This window comes from Pomacea canaliculata, linkage group LG1 (assembly GCF_003073045.1).
Source record: "Pomacea canaliculata isolate SZHN2017 linkage group LG1, ASM307304v1, whole genome shotgun sequence".
In the NCBI taxonomy this organism is placed as follows: domain Eukaryota; kingdom Metazoa; phylum Mollusca; class Gastropoda; order Architaenioglossa; family Ampullariidae; genus Pomacea; species Pomacea canaliculata.
In genome coordinates, this window is record NC_037590.1 from 15,646,399 (window position 1) to 15,662,525 (window position 16,127).

Here is a 16,127-nt window from a genome sequence, read left to right on the forward strand (position 1 = left end):
ATGAACTTTGAAGAAAAGGTTGGGAAAGTAGGCAGCGAGAGAGAAGGAAAGAAAAAAGAAATATGATTTCAGAGAGCTAAAAATAGTCTTGATCGTTTCTGCTCTGGTTGTTTCCAGTTGTGGGGCTCTCGTGATGGGGGTCAACATTTAGGAGTTACGTCCCTTGGTCTGCTGCAGCTACTGCGGGATGCTGTCAGAGCAGAAATAGGTCCTGCATACCTGCTGACCCACATTAAGTACATCTGCCAACAGGTGGATTTGCTCCTTCCTTCTCTGCATCGCAAAACGAAAGAAGGACAAGGTGGGTGTGCGGACCTGCTCGTTCACTAGATGTCAGTGTGACAGTCGCTATGTCACGCTGTCGGAAGATGCTTTCGTGAGTAAACTGGACATCAGGGACTGGAAATCGCCGGTATCCAAATCCATTTCGTAGTGTGGTCTGAAAAGTCGAATTTTTACCTCTTAAGATCGGCGATTTAACAATCATGTTCGAGACTTCACAGACCAACGGACGGTTTAGGAAGTGTTGGGTTGCATGTATCATTGTCATGCATAAAACTACGATGTGTATAGAGAATAAAACACTTACATTATATCGATAATTAATTTATTTATTGAAAATATTATTCCAAAGTGCGCAAGTATCAGAAACATACACCAGCACGGTCCAATGACCTCAAGGGTCGCCATTTCTGAGTACTGGCGCAGGGTTCGCTTTGATCGGATGTTCCATGCATGCACGTGCATAGGCTGATGGAGAGTGGTCACCTCATCTGCCTGAGATAATCCAGACAGGAACAGTCTCCTCCACACCATCTTCGCGTGTCTCTCAGTCTCTCCACGTCGAAGTCCGCGCGGTGCAACGGCAAGACACGCCCCCCGCAGCCGACCAATCAATGACGACTTCGGGCTGACGGTCAAAAGTGTCACTCGTGCAAGTGACGCCGTCAGCGGCGAGTGCACGAAACCCAAACACGCGCTTCAAACTTTTCCTTAACTACAACTTGTTCTGTCAACTCACAGTGCGTGGCCCTCTGGTTGTAGTCACAGTGGTGGCTGGCAAAACTTTGATGTTTTGATGCGAAACACGCCCGCGAGCGACAACACCCTCTCTCACGCTCGTACCTTTCAGCTGTCACGTGGCTCGGCAAAGTTTTCTCACGAGCCATTCGGTGTGACTGCGCCAGTCCGCTCTCAGTTTTGGCCAACAGCAGCTGCGTGGTATGTTTGCCAGCTGTACGACCAGCCAGCTGATTGCCGCCTGAGGCTTTTATGACATCGGATACATTTCCTGTATTAACTTATATCGCCAGTGAAATCTCAAGTCTCGTGCAGGAGTGGTGTGACGGACAAAATGTCTCTGGGAACCTTTGGTATAACGGAATTTGTTTTGCAGTTCTGGAGCCTCAAAAACTTCTTCACACACCAGGCGGTTAGAAACTGAAAAAAGTTGTCGTTGTTTCTCTTTTGGTGCTTTATTCGTGGAGAAACTTTTTGTGGGTCAAGTCCCAACCGTGTGGTCAATGTCTTGAATTTCTTTCATCTGACGATTTAAGATGACGGAGTGTGGCCTGGTCTGGAACATCAGGTCTGACTGGAACTTCGGACACTAACGGACATTTAGTGTACAATCAGTTCTGTGTTATGTAAGGTTTGACTGACTGGTTAATGTAACCAGTTCCGGTGATGCCACCTCCTCCAGGGGAGGCTTACATGTCAGGACATAGGTATGTGTCTTGTTTTCTTGATTACTAACCTCATTTGCCGATTCTCAGAAAATTCAGAGAGATTTACTGGATGTTTAAGAAGAGTTTAACTCAAACATGTGCAGTGAATGAAAATAGAAGAATCAATATCTTCTAATGTCATTGAAGAAAATGACACTGACTGATCGGCCACGAATTTGACTGGTTCATTATCCCAGAATGCAGCTATCGTTCACAGCATCGATCTGAGACAGGAACAAATTTTTAAAAAAAACTAATTAAAATTGACATTGAAGGACTGTATGATTAGTTTTATCGGTCTTCAGGGCTGTGCACTCAGCCATGATGCGTTTCTTCATTCCATTTTCAAGTGAAACGCAAACAGCGGGTGGGAAGGCCAGTGGCTATCGTTACGATCGTCGAGGAAAATCGAGTGAATGAGATCGATTCCTCGCAGCAGCCAAGAAGTAACGTCACGTGTCTGTGTCACGTGACAACAGAGGTTCTAAGCGAGATGATGTAAAGAGAGACTCCGGTATGAGTTTTAGGAGGACGTCAGGCAGAGACGTTTTAAACAGACACCACTGACATCCGACATTAAAATCGGGGAGCATTCAATAAACGCTGCAGGACCGGAAGGACCGAGGGTTAGCAACCATTTTTTTAAAGGTAGATGTTTGTAGATCTTGCTTAGCAGCAAGCAATTTCTTACAAACAGCCAAGAAATATTTTCAGAGTAGAACAAGAGATAAATCCTTGTGGCAGCTTAGGCTGTCCCTGTACTTTACTGAAATAGCCTCGTAGAAGTGCGTCACTGAAGTAACCGTATAGGAAGTACGTCACCCTGTATATATATATAACGAAATGCTTTGTGAGCCGAAACAGTAGAGTTTGATTTCCCGAGAAAAGACACACGGGAAATGAAAGCAAAAGCGGGTTTCGATTAGGTCTAGTGGGTGGACACGAGAACCTGCGCCATCAGACTTGTTGCCGTTGGACTTCCCTGTGACTTGGCTGATCGAAGCCTCCCTTTGCTTCATGACACGTGAATGACTTTGTACATCGCGGGCAATGATCTTGATAGCCTACAACGTCTCGGCTCACGCCGGCACCGGGATGAGCCTACAGGATGGCGATGGACTGGACAGGCTCGTGGACTACGCCAGCCTCGCCTTTGCCAACGTCTCGGCGAAGGGCAGGAACCTCACGGACATCACACCGCATCTGTTCAAGGAGATCAAACCTTTCATCATCTTCATGTACACGGTGGTCTGTTTGATGGCCGTGGTGGGCAACTCCTGCGTCATCTACCTGGTGGCCTCTCACCGCCGCATGCGCCATGTCACCAACTTCTTCATCGCCTCCTTGGCCGTGTCCGATGCCCTGATGGCCGTCGTGTGCATCCCGATGACCTTCTGGGCCAACGTGCTGTTGGACTACTGGCCCTTCCCGGCCATCTTGTGCCCCCTCGTGACTTACTTCCAGGCAGTGATTGTCTTTCAGAATGCCTACACCATGTTGGCCATGAGTATCGAACGCTACGTCGCCATCATGCACCCCTTCCTGCAACGGCTGACCACCAAACAGTGCTTCCTACTCATCGGCGGGTGCTGGCTGCTGGCCTTCGGGACCCCAGTTCCCACGGCCATCGTGTCCCGCCTGGTGCCTAGCAACCTGTCGACGGTGGAGGACAACGAGACTCGGAGTAACTGTTACGAGGTGTGGGAGTCTGAGCAGCAGCGCTTCACCTACTCCATGACCATCATGGTGCTGCAGTACTTCGTGCCGCTGGCCGCGCTGATATACACCTACAGCCGCATCGTCCACGTCGTCTGGCTCAAAGACGTCTCCCACCACGGGTCTGTGGGCGGCAGCTTCGTGGGGGACTACGGCGGCGGGGGATCCTGCCGGCCGGTGTTGCCGCACCGAGAGAGTGCCCCAGGGATGGAGCTTAGGAGTGGAGGCTTCGTGGACCCGCGGAAAAAAGTAAGTTTCTTCCCCCTCTCAGCCATTTAGTGAATGCAGGGAAAAGATCGATGATGTAGGTCTTCCTAGATGCCATCCTGTTAATTACCAAGGCTTGGATTTCTTTTGATAATGTCGACAACACCTACAGCTACTACTACTACTACAATGACGACGACGAATACAATAAGGATGATGATGCACGGTAAGTACAAATTGCTTTGTAAAGTACTTGGTTCGCAGCATCATGTAACGGTTTCAGGATGATGCCGTATAGTTTACAAGTCATAAGATATAACAGGAAAGAGTTTTCGATTGCCAGTCTTGTCTCTTGTTCATCGTTGTCACAGACTTTATTAACCTACTTCATGATCACTGGAGCAGAAGGGATGTGAGAAGGCTATGATGTGGGCAGATTAGAAAAGAGTAAATGGCATTTGGAATGTGTGCAGAAAGTGGATAATTTGCTGAAACGAAATACTCCACATTTTTTCATTGCTCTTCCACTGCTCTTCCACTGACACCCGAAACTTCCTTTCCACTGGCTTCTAAGATTTTAAACCATTGGAAGCTAGACACGCGCACGCACATACACAGAGACAGACAAATAGAAAGTGATAATAAAATACAGACTTCTGTCACCCCAGACAATCGTAACTAAACAGATAACTAAACAAAGGTCAGTCAATGTGAAGGCTGCTGAAGGTCAGGTGTCAAACATTTGACCTCAAGGCGATGCTGTCAAACGATGTTTTATAAGCTTCAGGCGCATTGCTGCAATGAGAGTCAGATAACTAGCAAGAATGAAAAAAAAGTGGTTATTTAATTAAAACACTTTTGAAGATTATCTTTAAATCTTTCTGTAAGTGTTAATATTGTGTCATAAATCTTTTGATGCGAAATTATAGCCGAAGATTACAAAATTGAACTGTTGCTTGTCCTGTTAGCTCCACTGGTTTCCTTGACATGCTAGAGAGCCAACCTTCAATTCTTAACCAACTTCGACACTTTCAAATGGCAAAAATTTTTCATGATTAGCACTAATTTTTTTATTTAAACGGTGCATTTATGATTTTATTAAGCGAGAAAAAGAAGCATAAGTGCACAAGCAAATAATGCAAGCTCAATAAAAAGAAAACAAGACGGTAAAGCTTCTCATGAGACAAATCGTGGACTTTCTACCCTCCGTTAACTCTCCACCCTATCATTCATAAATTCCTGTCAGTAAATTTTCATGCACTGTTTTTAAATGTTTTAAACAAAATGAACTCCTCTCATACGACCTACTTCTATTTTTTCTGAAGATAACTGGAAAACTCGAGGGAACGGTGTTGAAGTGTTGCGTGTGGAAATAAGGTTTCTTATTAAACCAGGAGAAATCCAATAACTTAGCCACGCCATTTCTACATCCGGGAAAATTTAAATAAAGAAAAATTGCGTGAGACGTGTTGGACTTTTCAAACTCCAGAGCTGCTAGAAATTTCTAACATTTAATTTATAAAAAACATGTCAACAATAATCAAAATGTCTTTCTGAATGTAAATTTTATTCTATCTCGCATCATCCCTCAAAAATTCTTGTAGACAAAAATCAAGACATTTTTAAAAAAATAGGCGCTTGTTTAATTTATCAATAAGAAACTTTGTTGGATTAGATTGCCTGAATAATCAAAATAAGAGCACAATCTTTTGCTACCTACAGGTTCTGCATATAGCAGATTGCTTCCGATTTCAGAACAATTAATCCCAAAGAAATATAAAAATATATTGGGTTCATGTTTCGCGATGTTTTTCTTCTCCCTGCTTTACAAAGGAATATAAAGACTGGAAAAAGGGAGTAAGATCAAAGACACAAGGACTGCAATTAAATCGAGGATCAGAACAACTTTTTACAGAAAATTCTCTCTGAGAGTTTTTATTAGGAAGTTCGGCAACAACGAAAACTTGTAAATAATGGATTGGTAGTGTTCTCTCACACAGGCATGGTGTGGGCGCAATTCATTTGCTATTAGTCTTATTTCTGCATATATAATTATATATATATATTTTCACCTTCTCGTGCATCACACACCCTTGACTCTTAGGTCTCAACAATGTCCTCTGTCAATCTCCGTCTTCTCTCTTTCTCTTTCCCTCTATCCTCTCTCTGTAGGTCGAGTGTAAACAAATCTTTTGCGTACTCCACTACCAAGAAAATTAGTTGAATATATATATATTAGTTAAATATATTGCCTGTTACAAATCGACCAGTGTAATATGTGTGTGTATGTGTGGTGGGTGGTTGTGAGGGATATTGTATATAAAGATTGATACAATACTCATTAGTGGGTGAAAGATCGAAAATCCTTGACACGTTGATAAATGAAAAAGTTTGTGAATATGTGAAAAAGGAGAGACGGAGAGTGTGTGTGGCAAATTAGCTGATCGATCGACTATCGATCTAGGTGTTGGGTCGCTAGAGCTATTGACCCACTGCACCTAATAATACATGATTGCTTCAGCCTCGTGTACCTGCAAGCTGGCAGTTTCCCTGACCTTTTGTGGTGACCCAGGGTCTTAGCAATGAACTTGAGGTTAAGCTGCCCATGAAACGGCAATAATACCAAAAGAGTCTTCTGCGCATCTAACGAGGACGTCGGTCGTTGACCTCAGACGAGCTTTGGGTAGGTCAGCAATATTGTCACTACGAGCATCCGATGCCATGACGTCATGCACGGTTTTAACACTACGCTCGCGATCCTGCGCCACGAGACGTGACGTCACGGGTCCTTTGTGGTCAGTTGGTGCCCTCGTCTTCCTTATCGTCGAGCGGGTTCCACGGGAGCGTGCGAGGACGGAGAAGCCATTAGCTTGTCGTATGAAGCCTTGGAAGTAATATCATACTTTTGCTCTCCAAACCCAGACTTGGTGACTTCTGTCGTCTGCACTTACAATCAATAAATCCTTCATCAGTGTGACTGATATTGGTCTGGCCCTGCCTGACATTCCACTTTCTGGGGACCTTAAGAACTCTCGCTATTATGATATAATAAAAAGCTATCTGGCATTAGAAAATATAAAATGTGCACAATATATAATATGCAAAATATAATTTATAATGTGTCAAGTCTTCCTCTGTCTAGTTCATTTATATGAAGAAAAAAATCATTTATAAATAACCATTTGCCTTCAACTATCAGGCATATAACTTTAAGAATAGACTTTATTTATACAGCCTTGTTAGAACTTATATAATATGTATATTTCGATGCATATATTTTTTATTCGTAAAAATAAATAATAAATAAATAGCACCTCTGCATAGTGCCTTTTTTCCAGAAACAACCAGACTCAAGGCACTTAAAATATTAAACACACCTACATAAGAGTAATAATAGTCTCAAACAACGAGTTTATTAAGGTTAAGGTGAATGTCAATGACAATAATTGGTCCCAGTGGGTAATTTAAACATGGGAATGTGCTCTAGTTACAGTAAGTTAAAAATAAAGTAGAATAAGTTCACTACATGTGAATGAATGTCGTCAGCATAGATGCACTCACTACAGTTCAGTTGTACTACTAGCTGTAGTTGTGATTTGTAGTTGTAGTATCAGTGGAATATCAGTGGTAGAGATGGTGGCACCAATAACATAAAATTGTCCATCGTTTGAGCACAGTTTGACTGTCACGGAGGTCACATCAACTCAGTGACAGTGAAGATAATAGATGAAGCAGGAGTCAAGATGGAAGACAAGACGTCAGAGAAACAACTCCTCCCTTGTTGACTCACGAATCCACAATATAAGGAAGCGGGAAGAATGTTAGGAGGAGGATGAACCGTACATTGAACACCTGCAGGGTACTGATGATTGAAATCAGCAAACAAACCGAGATGATGTAGATATGGCGTTTGAAACCGTTAGACCATCAAGAAACACAGATGGGACACAGGCTCAGGAAACAGTTCCGAACAGTGGCAGTTGGAAAAAGTGAAAAGTACAAAGTAACAGTAGTCAGCAGACACAAAAACATGACGAAAACCCTAAGGCACTACAAAAAGCAACAAAAAAATAACAGAGGTTGTCCCCTCCAGCGGTAAGTCAAAGAGACATCACTCTCAATCGTGGATGTATTCGTAAAAATAAAAAACAAACATGACGACATTGATGTTCATAGCAGCAGTGTTGAGGGTTTGTCAAGAGGCAAATGAGGACTTTATTTTTACTCGTCTCCAGCAGTTTGGGCTTTCTGATCACGTTGGTAGATATAGTGTGACCCAGTTTCTCGACATACGCCTGAACTAACCTTGAGGGTAGCTGATACGTGTACTGCGTGATGTGGGTGCTGACAGGGTTGTGGAGAGGTGGGGTGTGGTAGGGTGGGAAGGGCTGTTGTTCTGCACAGAAAGCACGTGCAGCCAACGTGCGAATGGCTGAAGTGACGTCATCCACAACATAACGACATGACAGGTTGCAGATGACTTATGGGGAGAAGTTGGAGGTAAGGAGGGAGGCAAGGGCGGTCGGTGACCGTGAACGCGGCCCAGGCTGTTGCGACATGTCCGGATGATTTGTTGTTGCTGCATGTCCTGATGATCTGATCGCCGCCTAGGTTTCGCCGAAGTCGCTGCTAATCTCCCTAGGGGCATCATGGCCAGCAACCAGCCTGCGGAGGGAACAAAGGGCAACAACAGGCTAATGAAAAACCTATAACTGCTGTACGTGGATACCATGATGCTCATTAGGTTAACTAATATGTGTGTGAGAGAGAGAGAGCGCATATAATGTTCTTTCTCTCAATTGATCGTTTGAACTCTAGATAACAAGGCTGAATCGTAAGGGCATCCATTAATAATGCCTTCATGCTTGACTGAATCTGTCTATAAAATACAACCAGGTGGCAGGATCTTGTAAGGGGAAAGGATGGTTGTTGAGAGAAGGGGGTAAGGTGATCAAGGTGAGAAGAACAACGCTACGCTCTTTCTCTGTTTACTCCGTGCCACCCACGTGACACACGAGGTGCGGTATCCGCTTACTCACCTGTCAATAGCGGTATCGACGACCGATGGATCGACAGGTGAGTAACACTCGCTCGACAGATCGACAATCGACCCGGGGTGTAGTTCAACAGATACGTGGCCTTTTATGTCAGGGGCAGAACTCGTAAAGCAAGCGCTGACATCCGAAACTGCCGGTGTAAGACCCTAGCCTCGGTGATGTTATTTGTATGCGGCAAATCCTTACGCAATGCCTTTCAAACAAATGAAACAGAACTGAGGCCCGTTGGCCTTCCCCACCCCACCCTTTGGTTCTACCCGCCATACATGTCTTCCACGTGGGTAAATCAAGGTCACGAGGGAAATCTAGGGCAGGGTTCAGAAGTTCTCGAGGGTCGAATCCAAGAGCGGCAACGCGGAAATGTTTGGGGAGTTCCCTGAGTGGACCTCCTCCCCCAGGTGATACTAGCAGAAGGCAGTAGAGGTGGTAGAGGTGTTCGTAAAGGTTATTTGTTTGCTGGTCAGTTTGGCGCCTTTTAACTACAGGACAGAAGATGTCAATGAGGACGCCGGGTTCAGTCTGAACTCTTAGTCCGTACCTTGACGAGGGTAAGAGGGAATTAGAGTTGTCCTGGAAACATTACGATGTAAGTAAACTTGCAATATCCTCTACATGCCTGAACACTTATACCATCGTCAATAAACAAACGATCTTTGATGAGCTTCACGCCTTGTAAAGCTCATAATGACAAAAAAATAAACAGCAAATAAACAGCAAACCAAGACCTCAAAACTCGAGAAGTTTATGGCTATAAGCAGAAGACCGTAAGCAAGCGTATCTTGTACAGGTACTAGCAGTAAAACTTGAGGTTTGACGAGATCATCAGTGCATTTAAATGGACAAATCACAAGATCGTCATGAGTGTTAGTATTCTCTCCATGTTCTTCTCAGCAGGCGTCCAGTTATGGCTCTTGAGTGCGAGCGAAATTTAGAAACAATTTACACTTCCGCGTGTCAGATGTCTGGGTACATACCCTCGTGTTCATGGTTTGCATGAAAAAAATAACCCACATCCAAGAGACACCCTTAACCTAATCAAGTAACATACTCATTTTTTTTTCATTTAACGAAGTCCTGCGTGTCCAGTATTATTTTAGAGACTTTATTTAGTTCATTATACTAATAAGCTCAATGAACGAAGGAGTAATTTTAAACAGGGGCTTAAATTGCCATCGGCGTAAAAAAAAAATAATAAGTGAAAAACAAAACCAAGATTTGAAGTGCACAAAGGGCAGCATTTTTTTTCAAAATATACAGCCGGACTGTCTGGCCTGAGGTGAACTCACACCGCCATTGCACACACCCGGATGTAAGCATTCAGTCCGCATGCAAAAACATGGCTGCCCCTAGTCTCTGAATTGATCTATTTTCATTTCAGTGTGGGGGAAGTCCATTTCGTGCTGAGCCACGGTGCACTCAGCAGTGGGGTTATTTTTAAAACAAATAAATCCATTTTCTAAATATTTCAGCTCTTTTCCCGTCTGTCTTTTACTTGGCTTCATGGCGGACATTCCTCAGGACTGCAAGTTTCCAAAGTAAATACTGGATATTGTCCACACACAACATTTTCAAATGTAATCAATAAGCAATAAGACTCTGTACACTTGATATTTCCTGTGCTGCAGGGTCTGTTATGAAGATGATAATAACAGACGAAAGATAAGGAGTGGTGTGCGATGCAGGAGTTATTTGACTTCACAAATTATAATAACTGGCATTTGTGTGTCGATCGTTGATATATTCGTGTGTCAATATAATTGTCGATTCCTTTAAATTACATTAAGTAGATGTACTAAATAAATTTAAAGCAGATTAGAAGAAACGACAAAGAATTGTGTGTCCTGAATTCAGAACAATGTTGAAAGAAACACAGTGTACAGCAACACACTTCCCCACCCACCATCCATCCTGGTACACTTTGTTATCATTTACAAATTAATCTAGTCGTGTAGGTATTTAGAGATTGATAATGAAAACAGAGAAATTATTAAATTCTGAACGCCGGGAATCATTCTTATGGGAAGCAGGGCTGAGTATGAGCCGATGATGTGCGAATGGCTTCGAATGGCGTCCACCCCTGATCATGATTTTGCCTTCTGAGTTCTTTGCAGTCCAGTGTGAGTGTTAGGATTTCCTCTAAATGCTTCCTAAACTGTCCCTCTCTGGTATTCTACATCACTTTTTATTCCTAACCCTTGCAAATGAAAAAAAAAAAAACCCCGTTGTCTTAAGAAAACCGGTGCCATTGCAGGGTCCCTAAGCCTGTAACTATGGGAGGCCAATGTCTTGGATTCCACGAGCTTAATGACAGGACTGCGAGACGTGCACGACAACAACTTTTTAGTCTAACCGCTCTGAGCATGAATGATGGGTCTGATTGAAGTACACAAGCAGCAGTCTGGTCGGTCTCACTGCATTTCTTTCTTTCTTTCTTTCTTTCTTTCTTTCTTTCTTTCTTTCTTTCTTTCTTTCTTTCTTTCTTTTTTTTCATTTAATTTTAATTTTTTCTTTCTTTTATTTCTCTTTATCTCAGCTGTATTATCTATCTATCTTGCTCTATCTCGTAGTCAAAGAAGGAAACTGCAGCTTCGTTATCACCTCTGATCTATGAGAGCAACATTTTGGGGGATACTACCAAGGACCTTCGACCTCTTTCTCTTTTTGTTGCTTTCGGTTTGTTTGGTATGTGGAGACGGTGTATGAGTGGTAGGATATAGGAGTAGGGGTGGGGAAGGGGTGAGAGGGGCAAATGGGGGAAGAGGTATTGTAAGTTGGGGTAAGACTGCTACAAACCACCTCGCTTCTGGCTTGCTGGTCAATGGCACTAAGGATTCTTTTTCTGTTAGTATGTAATGAGTCTTTATATAAGGTGTTGAGATTAAGGTAGTGGTGCATGAGTAGGGATCTTGTGTGATGTGTAAGTGTATATTCCTAAATGTTGTGTGTGGAGGGATGGAGAGGGGTTACATTCCTAAATGCTGTTTTTTTTTTAAAAAGATATAAATACTTATGCGTAGAGTTCTTGGTACCTATGTTTATGGAAGTCGAGTATAACTGGTTTTGTTTATAACCGAATGTTTAAAGAAATTTTAAGATGCTATGTAGTTACTTGGACAAATGCTTAAACTTGCTGGAGCTATGCTCTTAAAGCAATAAATAATCAATCAATCAATCAATCAATCAATTTTTAAAACCTCTGTACATTTTAGATGAATATTTCAACACGCCTCGCTATCTTGTAATTTCTAGAGAAGCGGGAAACACCCCGCGAACGCCGACATAAATATTTCGCCAATAAATTAATTATCTCTTATTTTCCGAGAGTTTTCAAAATCAATGCGAGACTGACATTTTTATGGATTCCGAGTTTCCTGTGGGGTGCGTTGTCCATAAAGCTGTTCAGAGCTTAGGGGGAGTAACTCCGATGCTGTTCAGTCCACGTTTTTCATTTGTTGAAGAGCTCGCCTTTTACGGTAATTGCACCGAAAGCTTAAGCTGGTGTCGATTAGCAACAGACTTTAACTAGTGGCTGTCCGATGTAATTAGGGACACACACACACGCACACGCACGCACACACACGCACGCACACGCACTCACGCACGCACGCGCGAGCAAACGCAAACTGTCGTACCCAACCACATGTGTGCATGAAAGCTGAAAACACAAGAAGAAAAAAGTCGTAAAATAAAAAAAACAAAAAACGACTGGTCTCAGATGTGATATCGGAAGACCATAAACAACGGGGGAAAAATGAAGGAAAACTAGGAAAAAAGTGGAAGACTATTTGATGTATATTTTTATATTTGTGTAACTTCAAGCGAAGACGGCACAAAAACTACCCCAGTTAAAAATAAACCAAAAGAAGGCACGGACAGACAATGAGAAGAAGATGAAAGCAGAAAAAGGAAAAACAAGAGGAAGAGGCAAGACGTTTGAAAAAAAAAAAAAGAAAAGCAAAGTAAGAAGAACATTTCTCCGTCCGTGATTAATCATCCTCAAGTTATGCAGGCCCTGTCGCTTGACAGTAGAGAAACAGATAAAAAGAAATAAAGGTGACCTTGTTTTAAAGGGCGAGCCGCCGTAACCAGGCCCGGTTCTACCTATTAGGCGAACTAGGCAGTCGCCTAGGGCGCAGCGACCGAGGGGGGCGGAAAAAATGGCCTGCTGTTTTTTTAGATGAATAATTTTAGGGAAAATCATTTTTACAAAATGATATTAGCAGGACACCTTTCCTCTGCTTGTAGACTGACCACCACGCTAGTTTCTCAGTACATGTATGACAGGAAAACCCCAGTATCGCATTATCCCAGGGCGCACCTGCAGTGACCACAGCTAACCGGCAGGCAAGTAGAGGGCAGAGGGGCGGGGAAGGGCGGCGTTGGTGGAAGGCAAAGGACCAAAGGTGAAAGGCACCTTTTCATCAGCTTGTAGGTTGACTTCACCACCGAGTGTTTCAGTTCATGTAGTGATGTAGTACAGGAAAACCCATTATTACAGGGCGCACTTGAAGTGACCAGCTAACCAGCGGGGAAGAAGAGGGCGGAGGATAGACAGCGGAGGGGCGGGTTGGTGGATGGGACTCAGTGCGGACCCCTAGGATGGAGTGGACCACATTCCACTAATACCAAGCTCACCTTTCTTTCTTCTATCCTACTTTGGAAGATGTTCCACACTTATGCATTGAAAACACTGCAGCTGAGATCAGAGACAACAACACTGACTTAAGTTTGCTACGCGAATTTCTCTGTGGTTATGACAACTAAACAGCTGCTCAATATTGTTTACACTTACGAACTTGCAACCCGAAGGAACTTAGCTAATGTCACCAACGCGTTCTTAGTTAATAAGAGTATGAAAGTCTTTAGCAGACAAACATCAAGGTAGAGCCATTTGAAGTTTATAGCATATCTATTTACTGACACTGATGGCCTATAGTCTTGTACTTACTGTTGTGACTCATGGTCGTGAATATTAACTTTCTTATTAATTATTAAATTTCTGTTTCGGATTTGGTGTATTACGCTTAATTTAGTTGTCAAATTGTAACGTTTATTTTTTATCTAAGAGTGCATCTGTTTGTCTACAGTTTGAACGGATAGCTTGTTGTTATGCTCCATTGACAGAATATTTGAAATTGGTTATTAAGAGATAATGCGTACTAAGACCTACAGTCTATATACTTCTCTTGTTTTCACCTAACCCTATGCTGGACACCATGCAGTGTTGATCACTGGACTGTGTTTGGGGAGCTGCCCTGACACCATGATTTACAACTTTGCATTGTTAGTGTCCAGAAGACTCTCTCTTGACAGACTCTCTCATTGCCCGCCCACCTGTGAGGTGTGACTTTGGATGGGAACAAAGTAGCTGCTATCAGGGTGGTCTAGAGGCTGGAAGCTGTGATCAGCTTGAGTTTTACACCACACAGCAAAATAAGACCAGAGCAAGGTGCTACACATTTCTTGTCTCCATCAGTGTGCACTCCATAAAACCTTTTACACGAGTGTTTGAAATGCCCTGCTCATAAGTGTAGGTCTGATTTGGGAGGCACGCAAGCATCCATGTGTGTATGATGCACGCCTGCAAAAGAAAAACAGACGTACCTTTTCTTGACAAAAAGTAGTTCTTACTTATAAGTTATTAATCAAATCTGACAGCAAATTCTCGAAAAAGATTCAATTTTAGTAAGCCATTCTTTGACACTTCTGGGTTGTAACGCCTCTGGTCGTAATGAGTTCTTGTAGAAAACCACTTTTCTACTATTTTTAAGCAGCAAACATGTAGTCAGTTCAGTTTTACTTGTTAGTTCATCTGTAAGATGAGAAAGAAGAGAACAATTGAAAGGACTTGCCGATGGAGGTGCAAGCAGCTAGGTGGACAGGCCCACAGGTAGCGATAAATCTGTCACAGGTAATGACCAGTCCGATCAGACTAGAAGACTGGACAAAGAAGGTGGTGCGATGTTACTTGATAGTTGTCCGTGAGATGAGAAAGAGAGAAGAGAGAAAGATTGAAAGGACCTCAGTGGGGTGGCTTAGTGGAGAAGGGTAGAGATAAATCTCTACCACTTTAAAGAAAGTCAGATCACATTACCAGGGCTGGACAGCCAGAGTGGGGAAGAGGTAGTTGTAACTTTGAACTTAAAACCCACAGGACGATGTACAAACCTCACTTTTCTGAGCGGCTGCAGACATCTCATGCTGCTGTTTGAATTTACTTTGTAATCGTCTGTTTGGGTGCTTGGAGCGATCATCCTTCCACAGCTGAGTCAGTAAAGGTTGTGAACTGCATTGAGCCGTGCCAGACTGAACAGAGCTACTGTCTACAGCCACTTCATGAGAGTTTGTAAAGATAAGTTCGCATGAATTTTATACACTGTGACATAGCTGTATATATTTTATTAACACGATTTATGTCTTTCTTTACATTAATTTCATTTCCTTATTTCTTATAGTGCTTACTTTGATTGTGTGGATGCAACGGGTTGCGATAGTGCTGGTGTAACTTTTTGCAAAACTTTTCATTGCACTAACGGGTCCGTTACAGTCTGGTGGTCTTTAGCACATCACAAGCGAGTTGAGTTCTGAGACAGACCGCCGCAATCATTACTGGTGATATTTTAGCCTAGCTTTCTTGTTTGAACTGCGTCCATTGAAGACAGATTTAAACAGATTCAGGAGCACAGTGCATTATTTGGATTTCTTTATGATATCCAAAGCATTTCTGAAAAACCAAGGAAGGACATTCTACTTTAATCTACTATCTTGCGAGGTCTTGGCAAAGGCACTAATGCACAGAGACAGCAAAGACATTGACGCGGAGGAACTCTGTTCTGAATTACAGGTTGTGGCTACAAGACTTCCCAAACCTAAAATGAACCCCAAAGAAGTCTTAACATTCATTATCCAACATAAGCTATTTGATATTGTGCCGAATGTTGTAGTGTCTCTCAGAATTTTATTGACCCCTCCAGTTTCTGTTGCCAGTGCAGAACGGAGTTTCTCAAAATTAAAATTAATTAAAAACTATATGAGATCCACAATGTTGCAAGAGAGACTGACTGGGCTGGCCACCATATCTATTGAGCATGACTTGGCAAATGCAGTCAATATGAAGAAACTGATAACTCGTTTTGCACAACAAAAAAACAAGAAAAGTGAGGTTTTAAGCATCAATTTCAGGACCAGGACAACATAAATTGCAAAATAAATGATATAACATGGTTCACTTTTTGTGAGGTGTGTGTGTGTGTGTGGGGGGGGGGGGGGGGCGCAGAATTTTTCTTTCGCCTAGGGCGCAACACAGCCTAGCGCCGGCCCTGGCCGTAACTTACGTCTGAGGACAGCCACCAGGGGGCGCGCTTGGCTTGCTCTCGTCACGAGACTCGAGATGCCCCGCGTTACTGCAACTTTATTGCCC

The 16,127-nt window shown here is 43.0% G+C and overlaps 1 protein-coding gene across 1 annotated transcript in view; it reads left to right on the forward strand.

Moving 5' to 3' along the window:
- Window positions 1-926: 926 nt before the first annotated feature.
- The window catches only part of LOC112570569 (RYamide receptor-like), a 52,314-nt gene continuing 37,113 nt past the window's right edge, over window positions 927-16,127 (forward strand). The window contains exon 1 of the mRNA XM_025249083.1: window positions 927-3,692. Coding sequence (XP_025104868.1) covers window positions 2,778-3,692 — 915 coding nt within the window. The 5' untranslated portion in view covers window positions 927-2,777. The remainder of the gene's footprint in view (window positions 3,693-16,127) is intronic.